General features: G+C 43.3%; 2 protein-coding genes across 2 annotated transcripts in view; one reads left to right on the top strand and one right to left on the bottom strand.

Annotated features, from left to right (window-relative positions):
* Positions 1–11264, top strand: part of METTL24 (methyltransferase like 24) — a 62186-nt gene extending 50922 nt beyond the window's left edge. The window contains exon 6 of the mRNA XM_075087442.1: positions 11220–11264. Coding sequence (XP_074943543.1) covers positions 11220–11249 — 30 coding nt within the window. The 3' untranslated portion in view covers positions 11250–11264. The remainder of the gene's footprint in view (positions 1–11219) is intronic.
* The window catches only part of CDC40 (cell division cycle 40), a 44974-nt gene continuing 35772 nt past the window's right edge, over positions 8500–17701 (bottom strand). The window contains exons 13-15 of the mRNA XM_075087433.1: positions 12803–12879; positions 10470–10614; positions 8500–9568 (exon numbers count right to left, since the gene is read on the bottom strand). Coding sequence (XP_074943534.1) covers positions 9391–9568; positions 10470–10614; positions 12803–12879 — 400 coding nt within the window. The 3' untranslated portion in view covers positions 8500–9390. The remainder of the gene's footprint in view (positions 9569–10469; positions 10615–12802; positions 12880–17701) is intronic.

Genomic DNA, 17701 nt, shown 5'->3' with positions numbered 1-17701 from the left:
CCAGGACTACTGACCAGGTGATGATCCCAGGTGTGCCTGCGTTGGTAAATTAAGCAGTGGCAGGCAGCGCGCACAGGCGCTGGAAATGGCTATCTGGTTAATGAGATCCCTGGTACAATTTTGGCTCAGGCTATCTAGGACTCTCTGAGACAATTCCTAGGCACAGCTAGGGAGTTTAGCCCAAGCCAAGGACAGCTTGGATGCAGCCACCTTGTTTGGGAAGCTGAAAGAGCTTAGTAAATGAGCACGGTCGGGCTATCCTTGCCAGTTTGCCCCGAGGCTGGGGAATACCTCCTGGCACCGTTTGATTTCCTGGTATAAACATAGCTTCTGTTGCTGCTCCTGCACCTTTCGCCTGGGCCGGGGGGCAAGAGGATTTGCAGTCACCCAGAGCAGGGTGCTGTGGGGCCCACCACATCCTCAGCTCTGCGGCGCTCAAAATCAAGATGACATAGTGCTGCTGTGTTGGATTCCCCATGTCCAAGATGTTAGGCAAGGCACTTTGCACAGGGCCGAGCTACATGTTGCCGTCCCTGAGCCAGGTAATACACAACGCAAGGGAACCGTGACCTCTGAAAATGGGTGGGAAATGCGTTCTCTGTGACAGCCATGCTTGCTGCAAACCTTCCTACATTAAATACCGAGGTGGTTTGATGATGCAGGGCCATGAGGAGATTCTTGAAAATGCAGACGGTGCCAGGATTTCCTAAACCAGTATCCAGCTGGTTGGAATGATCCCGCCTACTGCACCGCAGAATGGCTCAGCTCCCGTTTTTCAAATAAGGGGGTGGCAAAAGCCCAGTTGTGAGTTCTCATTTATTAAAAAAGCATAAAAATATGGACTCTAGCACTGCACAGGTTTTTCCTCCTGATTAGTCTTACAGTAAGTAGCCTAGTGGCTTATTATCGTTTGTTTAAGAAACCAACAGATAGCGGTTAAAAAACAAATTGCAGGATTGCTTTCTGATGTTTAAATTCCAAGGGGATGTAGATCTTCCATCATTTATTGCCCTGAAGAAAAAATGGTGATGTATATGTAAATTATAGAAAAGGAGTGGAGGTCAATCCTGGTTCCTCTTTGCTTAAGTTATAGAGTTTAGTAAACCTCAGCTAATATCTTGCTCGGGATTGCCAGGAATAATTCAGGCTGTAGCAAATACATCTTCTGCAAGAAAAGGTTTCCAATAACTATGGTAATTTTTAAGGAAACCTTATCTCAGATACAGGATAGATAAAAGCCCTTTATCATTCTGGAGGCAGTTATGTGATATTATGGGAGAAAAATGAACAGCTCTTATTTTATGCAATCTCGGTGCCTTTCTACTTAGCATCTCTTAAAGCAGAGCTACAGCCTTCCTTTCTGAGGTCTTGCTTTCGTGCCGTTACCCCTTCTCTTTTATTGATCGCTTTTACCTAAAGGAGAGACTCAAATGAAGTCAGTTCCCATCTCCTAACGACTGCGCTGCCAGGTAGGCACGCAGGGGCACAAGCCAGCGCTGGCTGACCCTGCCGCAGCGGACAGGCTGGCACTGAGGGACGCCGGGTGGGCAAGTGTGTGTCCACCCACTGCCATGCCCAGGCACGACTGGCCCCTGCCTGCTGCAGGGTCCCAGCCGTACACCCTGCTCAGGCGGTATCACCAGCCTGTTACGGACAGTGCTGAGAGAAGGGCAGGGATCCAGGACTGCTGGTGTCCACAGGCTCTTGCTGCTTCAGCGCTGAAGAGCCACCAGCCATCCACCTGGCCCAGGTTTACTGCTACGTGCTGGCTCTCAACCACACCAGCTACTCAGGGGACATCCGCACACATCTGGCACTCGTGGCCGAGCCTGCCTTGCTCCTGTGGGATGGCTCCTTGCAGGGAGCATTGCAGTGCCCAGGAGCAGCCCGGGAGGAGCTGTTGGAGAGGCTGTGAAGCAGGTAAGGAACTTGCTGAGAGGATCTCCCTGCAGCGAGCCCCACAGTAACCGTGTGCCAGCATTGTACTCCACATCTCTTCCCAGATCAGCCCTGCACAGAAACTGCAGTAGCTGCTCCCTTCTTCAAGTGCACCATTAAAACCAGTGTGGCCAGGGCATTCTCCCATTATAGCCACAGCCTGGAGACTGATAACTACATGGCCATGCCAGGCAGGAAGAAAGGGCTGCTGACCTGTCCTGGCATTGCTAAAATATTCCTGAGTGAGCGTCTGACAGCGTCCAGCATCTCCTGCAGACAATGCAGTAAAGCTTTTTCCTTCTGGTTGGTCTGAGAGATGACTCACCAGAGACCTGCTGCGGGGCCCTGCCCTTGACAGCATCTGAGGAAGAAAGTGAGACTCATCCTTCAAACTCCTACTGCCAGGAGCAGCACAGCAAGGTGCCCAGACCAAATCAGGGCAGGGAGGGCGCACAGGGGCCAAATCATCCCATGTCATCAGGTGGCAGCTGGCAAATGTGCGTCTGTGGACTGACCTTCCAGCAACCTGCTCAGCAATGCGCTTGCACCAGAGTTCATTGCAGAAGAGTGGCCTGTCCCCTTTCCTAAGCTGTGTATCTATACTAAGCCATTGACCATGTGCTCCTGGCACCTTCTGCCACCCTGGATCTGCTCAGTGTCACTGTTACGGGTATTGGCCAGCTCCGCTCTCCCCCAAGGCTTCTGGCCCTCGGTCCCAAGGTGCATTGGGCATCTGCCCGCACTCCCTGCAGGCATCCGCATCAGCTCTCCAGAGCAGCCAGCCCATTGCCTCCAGCCTGGCACCGGGTGAAACCCAGCCCAGGAGCCTCCTTACCGCCCCACACCTCCGGTCATTCATGGTGGCCGCAACAGTGCCAACCCCAGCTTACGTGGACATAATGACCAGGTCTTGTTCCCAAAGTGGAGTTGTTATGGCATTAGTTTGCCACCCCCACCAGGAGATGTTTCAGCTGGGGCTAAAGTGGATCTTTGCAGAGATGACCTGTGTGTAGTGGCAGTGTTTCTCTTTCAGAGAATCACACAGTGATTTATAAATCACTCACATTTGTGAATCAGAATTTACAGGTGCTGCCTGTGACCTGGTAAAGATGAAGAGCAGTGACAGATTTGAATGCCCCAGACTCTCACAGTTAATACTGCAACATGGACTTTCCATAGAGAGCCCACGGCAGCACAGAAGGGGATGTGTTAGGACACTAATGCTCCTCCAGGGCAACCAGTCCGTTTCTGAATGCCACGCTGGCTTCCTTGGAGGTTCCAAAATTTGACCAAAGAAAGGTCTGATCTCCTACCCCACTCCAAAACCTGATGTTTATTGCATGCATGTCTGGCCCCAGGCTCTGAGCCCATCGGTGACTTGTGAAGGGTTGTTCTTCACGGGTGCCTCTCAACTGCGAAAGATCAAAGAAAACAAAGGGAACATATGTCTGGCCTTTCTTGGCAGATGCCAAGAAGACATATTATCCAGTAGCACACCTGAAGAAATAGCACTCGTTCTCTCTGGTGAATTATTCAACAGCTGAGACCATCTGGTTCATTCAAAAACTTTGATTTCATGAGCTTCATTAGCCGCTCCTTTGCCCTTGAAAAAATCCTCAGGGTTATTCAGTAGGAAATGACTCTTGATTCCTTTCTGCTTGTTAACACAATGTGACATTTAATTGCAGTCAGTAGAGACCTGGTTTAGTGCCGGTGGAAGTTCAGAGCTGACCTACATTCAGAGACATATTCACACTTGCCTCCCTCTGCTGGCTTTCAGGGGCAGCATCTGCAGAGCAAGCCCAGCACTTGAAGGGAACCACCAGTGATAACGAATGGCTCTCTTCCCTTAAATAGAAGTCCCTGGCCATGGTGTAGTTTGACCTGCCTGTTGTAAAGTGTTTCAGCTGGTTCAGAAAGAGACCTTTGCAGAGACAGCCCCGTGCTACACCCCTTATCCTGTTGGGCAGGGCCTCACACAAGGAGAAAAATGGGAGCCTGCTTTGCACTGCCTAGAAACAATGACTCGGTGAATACCAATGCAATGTCCCTTCACTTTCTGGTGGATTATCACCATGTATGTGCTTATTTTTCAGCAATTTCCTGAAAGAAAGTTCAGTGGTGTACAAAAACTTCTGTAAGTAATTAAAATGCTCCTGTGCCTCAGCCGGTATGTCCCCCACTATATTTGAAATTCCATTTCTGACTCAGAACCAAACGATGTGAATCCCACCTGTGCATCCACCTTCAGATATCTAGAGTGGAGCCACCACCCTGGGCACCACCACCCTCGCAGGGAGGTGAGGACAGGCACCTGACTGCTGGCAGACCTCTAACGCAGCAGCAGCAGGATCCTGGCAGTATCTGCACCTCTCTGCTGACACCAGCCAGGAGCAGCCATGATGCAGGGGCTGGGAATTCATCAAACCCCGTGCTGACCTCCCAAACTGACTTGCCAGGCAGGAGAGGCCTTCAATCACCTTCTTAATTTGTCTTCTTCTTTGCGAAGGGAAGGAAAACTGCCCCAAGACATAGGAGAATTCAGCATCTGAACACATATTATTCCATAATGTTATTCCACCTTTTTAATATTGGAGGAATTACAACAAAAAGAAAGAAAACCTGACTTGCCCCCGCCCCCCGTCCCAAGGTAATCCTAAGAGATCAGCACCATGGGAGGGAAAGAGAGGAGCTTGCTGCAGAGAAGCTGTTCTGACCAAACTCAACAAGGTTTTGAAAACTCTGGGGAATGGGGCTTACTTCTCTCCCCCGTAGATGTCTGGCCTGACAACTGACTTCATTCGGAGGCCGATTTCCCTCCTCATCTCCTGAGCAAGGAATATTGGAAGGGATCACATTTTACAGAGTATATATGGAGGACCTGAAGGAGCAAGGTCGTACATGGATGCGGATGCAAAATAAAACCAACTAGCCTGGGCGACCAAAGTCACAGCTGCCTGGGGAAATTAACCTGGTGCAAGCTAAGGTATGAAGTTAGAGCGTTACAGCTCTTCTAGCACAGGCCATTTTTGCATTTTTTTCTTTTTAAATGTTGCTTTGCAAGAGTTTAAACTCCACTGAAAAACCACTTATTCCGCAATTGAGGTGTTTAGCTGGTGAGTTAGAGCAAGACACCAGCTGTGGGGTAATTATGCTGGGAGAACTGGAAAGATTTGCAGCTCCCAGAACCATGTCCAGGTAACTGCCTGTGGTCTTGAAGCTCCATAAAGTTCCTATTACTGAAATGACTCCCTAGAGGCTTTCTTTTCGTGTCTTCCTTTCCCAAATCAGAGAAGGAGGCTCAGTCAGTCTTGACATCTTTCAGACTAACCAAAAATACCCAAGGCCTAAGGAGAACCTCTTCTTCTGAAGGACAAACCCAACCCATCTGCAATAAGGTTTCATTTTAGCAGCCTCCCAGTGGCATGAAGCCCCAGCAGGCTAAAAGGAGCCTCCGAAATGCTCAGTGCTTCAGCATTTAACACATTTTAAATGTTCTATCATACCACAAGACAACAAACAGGTCTGAGGTCAAACTTCCAGAGTACCTGGTGAGTTTAGCGGTCCATGCCCCACCGAAAGTCATTGCAACTTGTTTGTAAAAGCCTTAAATTCTGCAAGGAGCTCCTGTAAACATAACCCTGCCACAAGCAGTTTTCTCCGAGTGCTGCAAGACAGCTGTGGTGTATCTGGGTTTTTTTTAATCAGCAAGCCTGACAGAAAAGACATATTTTTCTGCAAGATATGAGACTTAAATTTTGAGCGTATGCTAGCGAAGTCAACCTACGGTAGCAAGTCTTAAGTAGTCTCCAGAGGAACAACCTCCCTGGAAACTGATTTTTCTGGTGTATAGGTTCGACTGTTTAAAGTCTTCCAAGCAAAACTCCCCTCCCTCCTCCGCTCTCCACATGTTCTCCCTCATGCAGGCTGCTTGTCATATGGAGTCTTCCCAGCAAATGGGAGCAGGATTTTGTAATGGCCAGCTGGTAGAAAGTACATTGTGTTACTGGGCTGCCAGATCCGCAAAGCTCACTGTTTAAATCAGCCTTTAAAGACCATGGTGCTGAATGATATATTGAACGTCTGCCTGTTGCTAAAAACTGGCTTTTTTATGAGACAATCTTGGACATTTCTGGATGTACAGTGACTTAGATATTTGTTCCTCGTAATGAGGGCAAAGACCGAGCAGCTCCATCTTACTGGGGACAGTTATATACTCTGTGCAAGACAGATGCCAAGACCATCTGCTGCAAGAACGACAGCCTTCTTACCAGCGCGTTGCATGAGGATGTGGGATATTTTCCCCTCCCGCATATGAAAAAAGTCCAAGAAAAAGATGGCACAAGGCCAAAGGAACTATCAAGTTTCCCAGGCAGAACTCCAAGAATGATGGAGATAGTTCACTTATCTGAACAAGCACCACTGTAAAAGTAATTGGTATTAATAAAAGTGGTAACATATTGGCACATCATTTCTGAAAATTACAGATGCATGATCAAGGGGAACAAAATTATGATGCTGTGACAGCAACCTGGAACTCCAGCTTGCACGTATTCCTTCCCGGCAGCGTGACACGCTTGCCTCCAGCCCTCCCAAGAAGCTCCTTTTGACTTGAATCACTTTGTTGCATTCTCTGACTAATGTTAGAGGAGAATAAATTGGGGGAACTTGAAACATGCTCTTCCCTTTTCTCCCAGTGCTGCCTTTTCCCTGGCTCCGTCTGCTCACACACCAAGTTCAGCCTAGGGGTCTCAGTCTAGACTTGTTCTGACCAACACTTGTAGCAGACTAATTTCTGGTGAAACATGAAATTGGGAAGATAAGAGAAGGACATGATTTGAGTTAATTAGCTGAGCAAGAAATCTTTTCCCAGGTGGCTTCTGGAAAGACAAGTCTAGACTCGCACGACAAACACACAGTCTATCCTCGTGCACAGCAAACTAGCTGACAATGTGAGCTTTGGAGTTTGCAACTCTCAAGCCGACGAGAGGGAATTATCCTCATAAAAATTTCCCCTGCAGGCTTCAATGCAGATGTGATAAATGCCACAAAAGATTAACACAGTGACCAGCTGTGAGGGGCAAAGGATTTTATCTGAAAGTTTCTAGGGGAATTTTGACTCTGGGCTTGTTGCAAATGCTTAATCCCAGTTCATCAACTCCAGCATAATTTATTGAGTCAACACTTATTTTTGTTCCCAAAGGCAACACTCAGTATATTACTACTAAAGTTTATACACTTATTTTTGTAGTTATATATACACTTGTGTGTGTAGATCTATATAGATATATATAAAGGTCTACCTGGTAGGTGACACATGGAAAAATGCAGTACCAATTACAGAGCCAAACATTCAGTGTATTATGATTTAAAGGCTTTTAAGCATTTGGGAAAGATGTTTCTGATATGGAAGCTCATATACAAATACTTCTCACAGGACTGTATCTGCTCTATTCCTCCTCTCCTCCCTAGTTCCCTGTACTTATAAGCTGTTAACAGTCAGGGCACTCTGCCACATATCCATTTAGGAAATGTATTTGAGGGAAAAAACCTGTTCTAAATCATTTCAGCCCACGTTCTCCTGAAGCGGCACCCGGGGCAGAGCACACACCAGAGCTCAACTCCCTGCTCAGAAGTCAAGTCTTCCCTGTGAAAAGAACCATGTCGGAAATTCACCCGCTGCGACATGGCAGCAGCTCACTCCCACCCGCACCCTGAAGAGCTGAGAAACAGGAACAGCCTCTTCTCTCCCTGCAGAGGGGACCATCCTCAGGACACACCGGACCACCGGCTCTCTCCTCTCCACTCCAGGCTCCACCGTTTCCTGCCCCAGTACTTGCATGGCAACAGCCAGTCACCACCAGTACGCTGTTTGTGAAAAGAGGGTGTGGAGTTTTTCAGGTACGCCAAGGCTACCGAGATGGGAAAGTAAACACAAACACGTAACCTCGGTGCAGCCACCTGACAGCATGAATGGACAGTGGAAAGACTCTCAAGCTCAGCTTTACAGAGTTGGTCTAAAACTGTGTTAACCTCCGTGTTCACTCCCAGAGGCCTGTCTTCAGCAAGCACTCTTCGGAAGAGCAGAACTGTCCTGTTAATCAAACAAAAAAACCCCAAACCAACAAAAACCCCACAAAACAACCAACCCATTTCCTTCTGTCTACACAAATTGAGATTCTTTGCATCTCATCTACAGAAGTGCCTCAGCTCCTATCCTGCTGTCAATTAAGGCAATTATTCCTTTGCTATTGTTTATAATTGATGAGGAGTGATTGGATTTATAGTAAGCAATATAGTGTAACTCAAAACTGTAATTAAAGACTGATCAATGGGATAAATTCCTTACACATTTTTATTTCCCTTATGTGCTCCAAAAAGAGAGTGGAGAGGGAGTTGAAAGGGTTTTTTTCTCCTTGGTTTCAGCGTGCACTAGTTTTGTATGAACAGTGCAAGAGAATGGGTTTATCTGAACACTGGTACAACTGCAAAATTAAAATAGCAAATGGTAAGAAATATTTTAAATGGACACTGCTCGGCAGAAGAATTAATGAAGCTAAGCAGATTTCTTATAAAAAGATTTATTAAAAATAAGTTCTTTAAAGAGAAAAAAGAGATGTGTATATACATTAAATTGTCAAAAAGTTTAGGGGGCTTATAATACAATGTATTCCAAACTGAATAAGAGACATTCACTTTTTTTTAATAATGTGTCATGCTTACTGGAACTTAACATCATCATATGGGAAGAGAAAAAAACAACACTTAACACAGTCGTTACAAGCAAAGTATTGAAATTGAGGAGTACTTGCAAAGATGAAACTCGCTGATCAGCATGATGCTATTGTTAAATAAAGACAGAAACCCAGAGTTTATTAATACAGCCTTCAGTTGATTCAGTTGATCTGATGACTGCTAGCTTCTGATTAGCTCTTCACTTCTGCTGTGAATTAACAGATCTTCACAAGTGGCTTTTTGTTCTATAAAAGTAGAAGTATTTTGGGAACAACCAAATACCACCCCAAACCAGGTATACAAACGCATCCTTTCCAGCTCTACCGTAGTAGATATCAAAGATTTCTTCTTAGGAAGAGAGTTACACAATTGCTGGTTTTCTCCTTTAACTCCCCACACCTCCGACAGCCAGAACCACAAAAATAGTTTTTCTTAAAATTGTTTTATTTTACAAGAGTGTTTTGCACAAACAGTGACGTGACAAACTAACACTTGATTCTGCATGCTTCAGACGACCTCAGCCTCTCATACCCAGAGGTCATATTTAGAACTACATCCTTTCAGTTGTGTCTTCTGAAGATTTCCCGTTTGTTAGTGCGTATATACAGCTAGCTGAGAACTGCAGTATTACAAATGTCTACCCATCCTTACAGCAGAATTCATTCTAATCTCAGATGTATGCAGGACTTACACCTTTGGATCTTCGTGGCTTCCTCTTTAGTCCCATAGTTTAATAAGACCATCCCAGCCGCATGTAATGACTTTAGATGTTTCGTGTGGATGCCACACTGCACCGATACAGACTTTATCATGTGCTTTTAATCTGCTGTAGAGTTTTGTGGTCTTCCAGTCCCAGATGTTAAGTTTTCCATCTGCATCTCCAGATATCACATAGCTATATTAACAGGATTAAAATAAAAGCTGTATCATGTGTGAAGACTGCTTCTATTACAATACTTCTACACTGAGCAATGGAAAAGAGCTTCACCTGTCTGACAGTCTGCAAACATACCTACCAAAGAATTAGCATTCATGCTGTGCTCTAAAGCGCACAAGTCCTGCAAGAAGGTGATTCATCAGCTGCGAAGTAAATGCGCTAAGCAATGGGATTATACCATACACTGTGTTCCTGGAACTGAAGAGAATGCATCAGCAAAAGAGAAAGTGCCAGAAGTTTTTTCTAAAATTTATAGACACTTCTCTCCACTTTTTCCTCCAGTTTTGCTGATGTTATTCTCCAGTTTTTACAGTAATGCATATCTTATGTACATAAAGTAGTAAATGTATCGGCGTATTACTAAGCAAATAGGATGAAAAGGATGGTTCTCTGAATAGTAAATGAGGATACCCACACCAGGCCTGCAAACTGGGCAAGTCCGAATCCCCGGGATTCCAGACAAGTACACAGTGTGGCAATAAACCCTGTGCTGTGGACCACGCACAAGAAGAGCCAGATGCAAGTCAGAAGTGGAAGTCTCCTGTGCTGCACCAGAGCTAGGGAAAACAAGGGGAGTCTCTAGATGGTTTACCAGCCGTGTATATCATCTTTGCAGAATAGGGAATCTGGACTACATGGACTGTCTTCTAAATGTTGCTCAGAGCAGCTGCTGAGTATAACTTTGTCCTGTCGAGTGACAAGAGCAAACCTTCCATTCTGCTGCTTGGCTAGAGAACTCTGTCTGGGGCTGAGTTAATAAGATGGCTGTGCAGCAATGAGTGCTGCAGAGGGTTCAAAAAGAAATGCAATGTCTGTGCCAGCAAGTTTTAAGATGAAGTTCATTCCCACAAAAACTTACCTCATGTCAGGTGAAAAATCCACTTGACAAGCATAGCCCGCTACCATGTGACCTTTGAAAATTTTCTTTTTGTTTAATCTGAATCTGTTCTGAGCTCCAAAAATCAGAATTTGGTTATCCATCGACTGGCAAGCCAACCACTTCCCTACAAATGCAATAAACAAAGGTGGCATCAGAGCACTGCATCTGAAGAAACAGACTTAACTGGAAAGTTTTAACAGATTTTTGTAACTTTTCTTGCACTGTCCTGACCCAGATTTTCATTCTCTATCAGGGTTCTAGGTAGCTGATATTGCTTCTGTCTGGTACAACTGTCAAGAGGCAAAACCTTATGTTTGACAGGCTTCAGGACACCTATTCCTACAAAATGCACTCAGGACTCTAGAAAAGCTCTGGCTGTTATAACAATGAGCTGCAATAACCCCACTGACTTACTGATAAATTCTTAAGCTACTGAGTAAGCTTGCTGGTGCACGTAATCAGTTAATCCAGATGAGGTGAAAACCCCCATCTAGCTGCAATATATTTGATTACCTGTTTTGTGGGTACTTTAAGATGGTCGCCTTTCGTTTTCTTTATGGGAAAAAACAGGTCTAAGGCAGACTCAGGAGTCTGAAAATCTTTATGAATTTTTGCAAATATTTAGTATTCTCTGTCCTAATGGAGTACAATTTAATAAAGATATTTTAGTGAAAGAAAAAAACCCAGGCTTTGTTAATCTTAACTCTATCTCATTTTGCGTCTTCACAGTGCATTAACTCCTGCCTGAGAATCCAGTGATGATGTGCTTCAGAACTCCACAGAACAGACACTTCTGTCCTGAACTCTGCATTTGGTCGCTGCCTTTCCAATGTTTTATGCAAACAATGATAACATAAAATGCGCTGACTTGACTGTAAATCTGACCATGCTTCCAGCTACTGGCTTGGAATCGGAGGATTTTCTTCAGCCTCCCAAAGAAACAAATCAAGTGTGTACCCCAAGCATGTTAATCTTCTCTTCTACTTTTTAAAAGGTCTGTTTCCTGCATTGCTCAAGAGGAAGATTTTAATTGATGAGATTCATAAATCAGTACCCCTAAGCAGAAAAGCTTCACATCTGTAAAATCTTCAATTTACTTTTCTTTAAAGGACTCATTTAACTCCAAAATGATGCATGATGTCTGGCTCTATCTGTATTCTGAAGGAACTTGTTTTGTGTGATATTGGGCTACTGTAGATCAAGATAATGTTAGTTAATGTGACAGGTGATGTCTTGAGCTGAAAAGATGATTACTTCATCCCTAACATCATTTACTATCTCATCTCAGAATTCAAATACTCAAATGCTGGCCAGCCAGAACTGGAAAAAGAATGAGAAACCCAGTATTTCAATGTGGAAGAATGAGATGAACTGAAAAACTGGGTCAGAATACAGCAAATTGTTCAATTTCAGAAACGGGCTGAAACAGGCCAGCTTGGGAAGCTAACATTTTTAAATGTAGCTACCTTTTTCTCTACGATCTTCCTTTTTATATTAGAAATACACTTCTGTAAGAATAAAATATTTACACTGCAAAGCAAATACAATTTGATGCTGATAGCTGGCTGAAAGCGTTAGCTGCCCAACAAGATGATCAGCCTCTACTCGGCATAATGGGACTGTTAACTGTAAATCTGGCAACACTTCAATGTTGACACTAAAGCCGTTTAATTTTGGCCAAAACAGATAACAGAGATTTTGTCCTGTTAGAAGGATTTTCACTGATTACCAGAAGCACTAAACCTTTATCTTCCTTCAACTTGATTCTAACTGAAGAACATAAACACCAGTAAAACATTAACATACAGAAACACTGAGATACTTTGGGATTTCTCTTATGCAAGGATTATTTGGGCTATATTCAGAACAGAAAGGAACAACATTAACAGGATCATGTACAACATCAGTTTCTGCTTTAACAGTGGCACCACAAGGACTGCTGAACTTGCTTAGTACTTTGCAGCCATCGTCAGTTCCCACCATTGTTTCTCTTAATATTTTAAATACAGCAAAGAGCACATTGTAGATCTATGAAAAGAAGAAGTCCTTCTGCCCTGTCTGGATGAAGGTCTAAATTTAAATTGATACAGTCATCCTGATATAACCCCCAATTTTGACATACTTGTTCTTCTTAAGACTTTTAAATCAAAACCAGATCCAATCCAATCTTGGAATAAATGCACACAACTGACTTGGCGGGGGGTGGGGTGGGGGTGTAGTGTGCGGTGGCACATGGCAATGTTACAGAGATATAAACGGCGAGACATGCTTACATAAACTAGGCCCAAGAAGGCAGTAAAGCGTTAACCTACCATTTGGGGACAAAGTCACGGCTGGCATCGAATGCATACTTGGCTCAGCTATGTACTTGAAGTCTACAGGAATGTCCCTGCAAAAGGAAGAAGTATGTGTTTTATGAAGACATGGAGATTTTCCAAAGGGCTGCCCCCAGTCAGCTGATTTACTCAGCCACTGAGTCACGGGGAGTGTATGGCGGTGTCCAAAGGAAGAAGGTGCAAAAGCTCAAAAATATTATGAATGCCCACCTAGACAGCTCCAGCTGTAGAGCTGTCTACATGATAAACTCTGGTAAAGTGAGTTTACCCCAAATGACCCAGAGTCTAAAGCAGAATCATAATATCGTAATTCCAATTGTTAAAAGTGTAACACAAAGTTACTCTATTTTCTCCAGTTTAGCTGCAGCTCTTACAAAAGTCTTATATATGTACCAGGAATAGACTGATATATGCTTGTGTCTTACTGGAATGCCTTACTGACTTGAATTTTGTTTTAACTAGAATATTTCCACCTTTTTTCCTTTTTTTTTAATGGAAAAGAAAACAGGATTGTCTGTCTCTCATCTCTCTGACAACGTCCTTGTCCTCCTGATCTCCCCAAATGGGATGCCAACCAATTCCAAATGTTTACAGCTGAACTGAACTGTGAACTCCTTGGTCTCGATTCCATACAGGACTGTGATCAGCGTATGTTAATAACACACACTGCCCTGTACAAAGGCATGTGGACCTAAGGAAATCACCAGTACAGTCTAATCCTTACTCTGCAGAACCGTCATTTGGTTTTGACTGTATAAATTGAATTACTAATGGACTGTGTATATTCACAGTATTCCTCATACCCTACACTAGAAGGCTGGTAAAGAGGGAAGTCATACATGTCTTTCTCATTAAGCAAAAGAAATATCCAGCAGAGAATAGATTTGATTAATGTATTCAGCAGAAAACACATGCAAAATGTTCTGTAGCAACATTAATTAATACAAAGCAGATGATTATGACTTCATTGTCTAATTCACCCAGGAGAAGAGCTGATGGGGCACTATCGGAGCAGAAAGCGTGGGTGGCTGCCTTGTACTCACTGACCAAGCCTTGCTGGATGGCGATACAGCTCACATTGGCAAGGTAATTACAATTCTATTTTATTGTAGAGTAAGTTATTTCCCATCATCTTGTGTTAAGCAACATGCACATGGGCAGCTCTGTTGTCAGGAAGCAACACAAACACTCCTGTGAGTTCAATGTTAAAATCATTTGCCCCTCTGCATAAGAAGGGCAACGCATTTAATACACTCTGTGGATAAGAGCACACGCAGGGATAACTGGCTTCCAAACGGGCAGACCTAAGACCACCGTTGGACAGTAGATCTCTAAAGGAATAACAAAAAGTCCACATAATCTCTGGGGCTGACCAACACGACAGCACAGGAAGCACAGCCCCCCAGGTGGCATCCTGCCCCAGCAGCTTCAAACGCAACCTGCAACAGGACCTGCAATAGGTCATCACTGCAGTAAGGCCAGACCCCAGTCATCCCCCAACATCCAGCACTTCCTCAGCCCGCTGGTCATCCGGAAGCCTCAATGCCAGGTAAAAGCAATCCCATTGGAAGCCCCATTAAAACAATTCTCATCACAAAAGATGCACTTCCAATGCTGAGTTGTACTGCAGTGAGAAATCTAAATGCAGCACAGGTTGTCCTGCCTTCTCTCCCTTTACAAATGAAGGCAGGCTCATTCATCTACTGGAATTTATTCAAGACAGCTCTGCTTTACGTTGAAACCTCTCAGACACACTTAGGAGCTGCAGGATATGCTGCATTAAACTATTAGGCAGAATAAACAGATACATTTATGTTTCTCATTTGCTTCCAGTCAGATTGCTAAATAAGTAATATCAGCCTGCTCCCTTAAGAAAATCTTTACAAAAAAATACCAAGAAAAATGCTGTCATGGTCGCCTGACCTCAGAACTCCTGTGATATTGTTTGTTCAAATTTTTAAATTTAAAGATCTTGAAGTCCTTTCCCCACTTCATAGCATTTTGGAGGCTGAAAAATTTTAAATATCAAAAGTAGTATCTGCTAACCAAGATTTAGAAACATGATACTCTGGGGTTCTAATACAGCTTCTGCCCCAGGCAGGGGAGATAAAAATCCTTTTAAAGAAAGAAGAAAAAACCCCAAACCTAACCCAGTCCAATTTTGGGATCTGCACATCACGAAGAGCTCTCTCAGGAGACTACCATACATCTCTACCAGGAACGATGGAGAGAAAAAGCCTGCTGAGGGGTACGGCTTTACAGAGATGACAAGCCTCCTAACCCTGTCAGGATAATAACTAAGCTACCAATATGCAGTTCTTGCTTTGCTAGCTGACTTGAAAGTAAAAGGAAATAAAGCCTCCAAGGTCAATTGCCCAAATCATTTCACTGTTTATTCAAGTAGGATCAGGCACATATGAAGCAAAGACAAAATAACATTTTGAATTTCTAGAAGAAAGAACACAGAATATGATACCCATGTCAACTTTAATATCACTGCTGTAATGATACATTCACATGAAATGCAAAAGCAGACCAAAATTTTAGAGTACTCCCATTAAGACTCCTAAAAAACCCATTTAATCAGCGAGAGCCTGTCCTCTACTTGCAGTCTGAACTTTGAGCAACCAACCAACTGCGATTCAGTGTACAGCACCGTGAAATCTATGCATGGGATGAACTCCTGGGGAAAGGAGATTTAAATTCTCGAGGGAGAACTTCCTCACTGTGATGAAGCCTAACATGGCATCCCATTACCAGCTCTGGCCAAGTCAAAGTGTTTACAAAACATACTACAAAATTCTTCTAGACAATTGAAACTAAGCAATTAGACCGGCTTTAATTACTGGCTTTTATGGCTCAGGTCATAATTACTTCTGCTTTGTTTCTGTAGGATACTGAGGAAATATTGTGCTGAAGAACATATGAAGAAACATGCCAAAAGGTGCAGTAACCAAATCACCCTAAGTTCCAAATAATTTTCGTTATGAACTTAGGAAAAAAGGATTTGAGGTGGAGAACAGAATAACTTGCCATGGAACTTTTCAAGCTCCAAAAGCTTCTGTACTGAATACATTAACTTAGTTTTAATACATTGTAAAAATCTGGATCCTGAAATTATAGAAAAAGGCCTACAGACTGATTAACATATATCATGGCAGGTTGTGAAGAAAGGTTTTCGAGTCATGCCTAGGAAAACAGCACTACAGTTGCTTTTTATAAAACCAGAAACAATCCCCGACAAATGTAGTATAGAATATGGCCTACAGTCGAGTTCCCTATTAACTGAACAAGAGAGCTCTTTCTTCAGCGTACAGCAAGCTCAGTACATTTTTCTTCAGAAGGAAAAAAAATTCTGCTACTGGAACAATCAGGTTGTGATGTTCCCATGCCAGAACCTTTTTGCCTTTCGTGTTCTTCCCTACAGAGTGACTAAATCCGCCCACTTTGTTATTTATTTCAGCCATCAACACAAAGCTCACAAAACAAGGGCAATCCGGTCTCAAGGAAATAACACTTTTGCGCAAGTGAGATCCTCCTCCCACTCGCCAGAGAGAAGACACTCCTTAGCAGATACAATATTGTAAAGATTTTTCTTTAAGGAGCTCAGTAAATACATGGATCTAATTACGAAATACTGAACAGAGGCTCTCCTGGCGTGACATATGGTGACAGCATTACATGTCTAGCCTAAGCCTGGGTTCCCAGACTTTGGTCATTACCACTGCTGCTACTGGCAGTGATAGCAGCCGATCACAGACATGCTGAGGGTTTTGCTGGCTGCTTGGGTAACGTTCAAATACCACAGATTGGAGCCTCTTGTCTAGGTTTTAAAAAAAACAACAACAACAACAAAAAAAAACCAACCCAAAAAGGCTAGGAAGGAACTGAGGAACTGATTAGTCACAGAGCTGTCGAACTAGCGTCCATATTGTGCAACAGCTTTGCATGTGTGAACAGCAAAATGAAATGGATACCTAAAGATTATTTCAAAAAGAAATTTGAAATCCTAGAGAAATCTTAAACATCCTAAGCTGAAAATCTTAGTACCTAGAACCCTGTGGAAAACATTTCAGATAGGAGAGATTTGGTTTCTGCCCAGATATGTTAAAAATTGGAAGCCATTTAAAATGTTTTTATGAGTTTTTCTTAGACAGACTTTCACTTTTCTATCATCTATTGTATTCATACTGTTGGTATCAATGATTGCCAAAAAGTCCAGACTACCAGAAAACCAGAGATGTTTTAGCTACACTAATCTAGCTATTTTATAATTGGGCCAAATATTATATAATACTATGCACATCCAAGTTCAAAGCTTTTCAAAACCAACACATACTAACGTAACAGAGCAGACAATTCTTTAAAAGGTTAATGTAAGGGCTCATACACTCTTGGGGAAAGGAGAGAGAACAGAGATCACTAATAGAGTGCAGTGTGCTTCAGGCTGACAGGGCTGTTTTATGCTTTCTTTGGGGGAGAAGGAAATCTGTGAAGTGTCTTGAGCATTAAGGCAGGATGGGTTGGTTAGTATTTAGCAACGCGACAGCAAGCAACTGCTTTTGAAGATTAAAATCTCTAGAGAAATTATTCTAAAAGATACAATATTAAGATAAATTATTAATAATTAATGCTAAAAATAAATACGGCCCAATGCCCATATAAAATCTGCACCAATAAAACAGAGGCTACTTAAGACATTTTACTTTGCATATAGAGATTTAGGTTTTGTAAGCTTTAAAAACAGTTTCAGATATTGCAGTATAGTAGGGCAGTAAGCTAGGGAGAGTAGTTCACTCTTAGACATTAAGCATGATTTCAAAGACACTGAAAGTATTATACTAAGATTTTGGAAGGGATATTTCCTTTCAGTGA

The sequence above is a fragment of the Phalacrocorax aristotelis genome, chromosome 3 (genome assembly GCF_949628215.1).
Source record: "Phalacrocorax aristotelis chromosome 3, bGulAri2.1, whole genome shotgun sequence".
NCBI classification, from domain to species: Eukaryota; Metazoa; Chordata; class Aves; order Suliformes; family Phalacrocoracidae; genus Phalacrocorax; species Phalacrocorax aristotelis.
The sequence above is the reverse complement of the archived record's forward strand: the minus strand, read 5'-3'. Positions and strand labels throughout refer to the sequence as shown.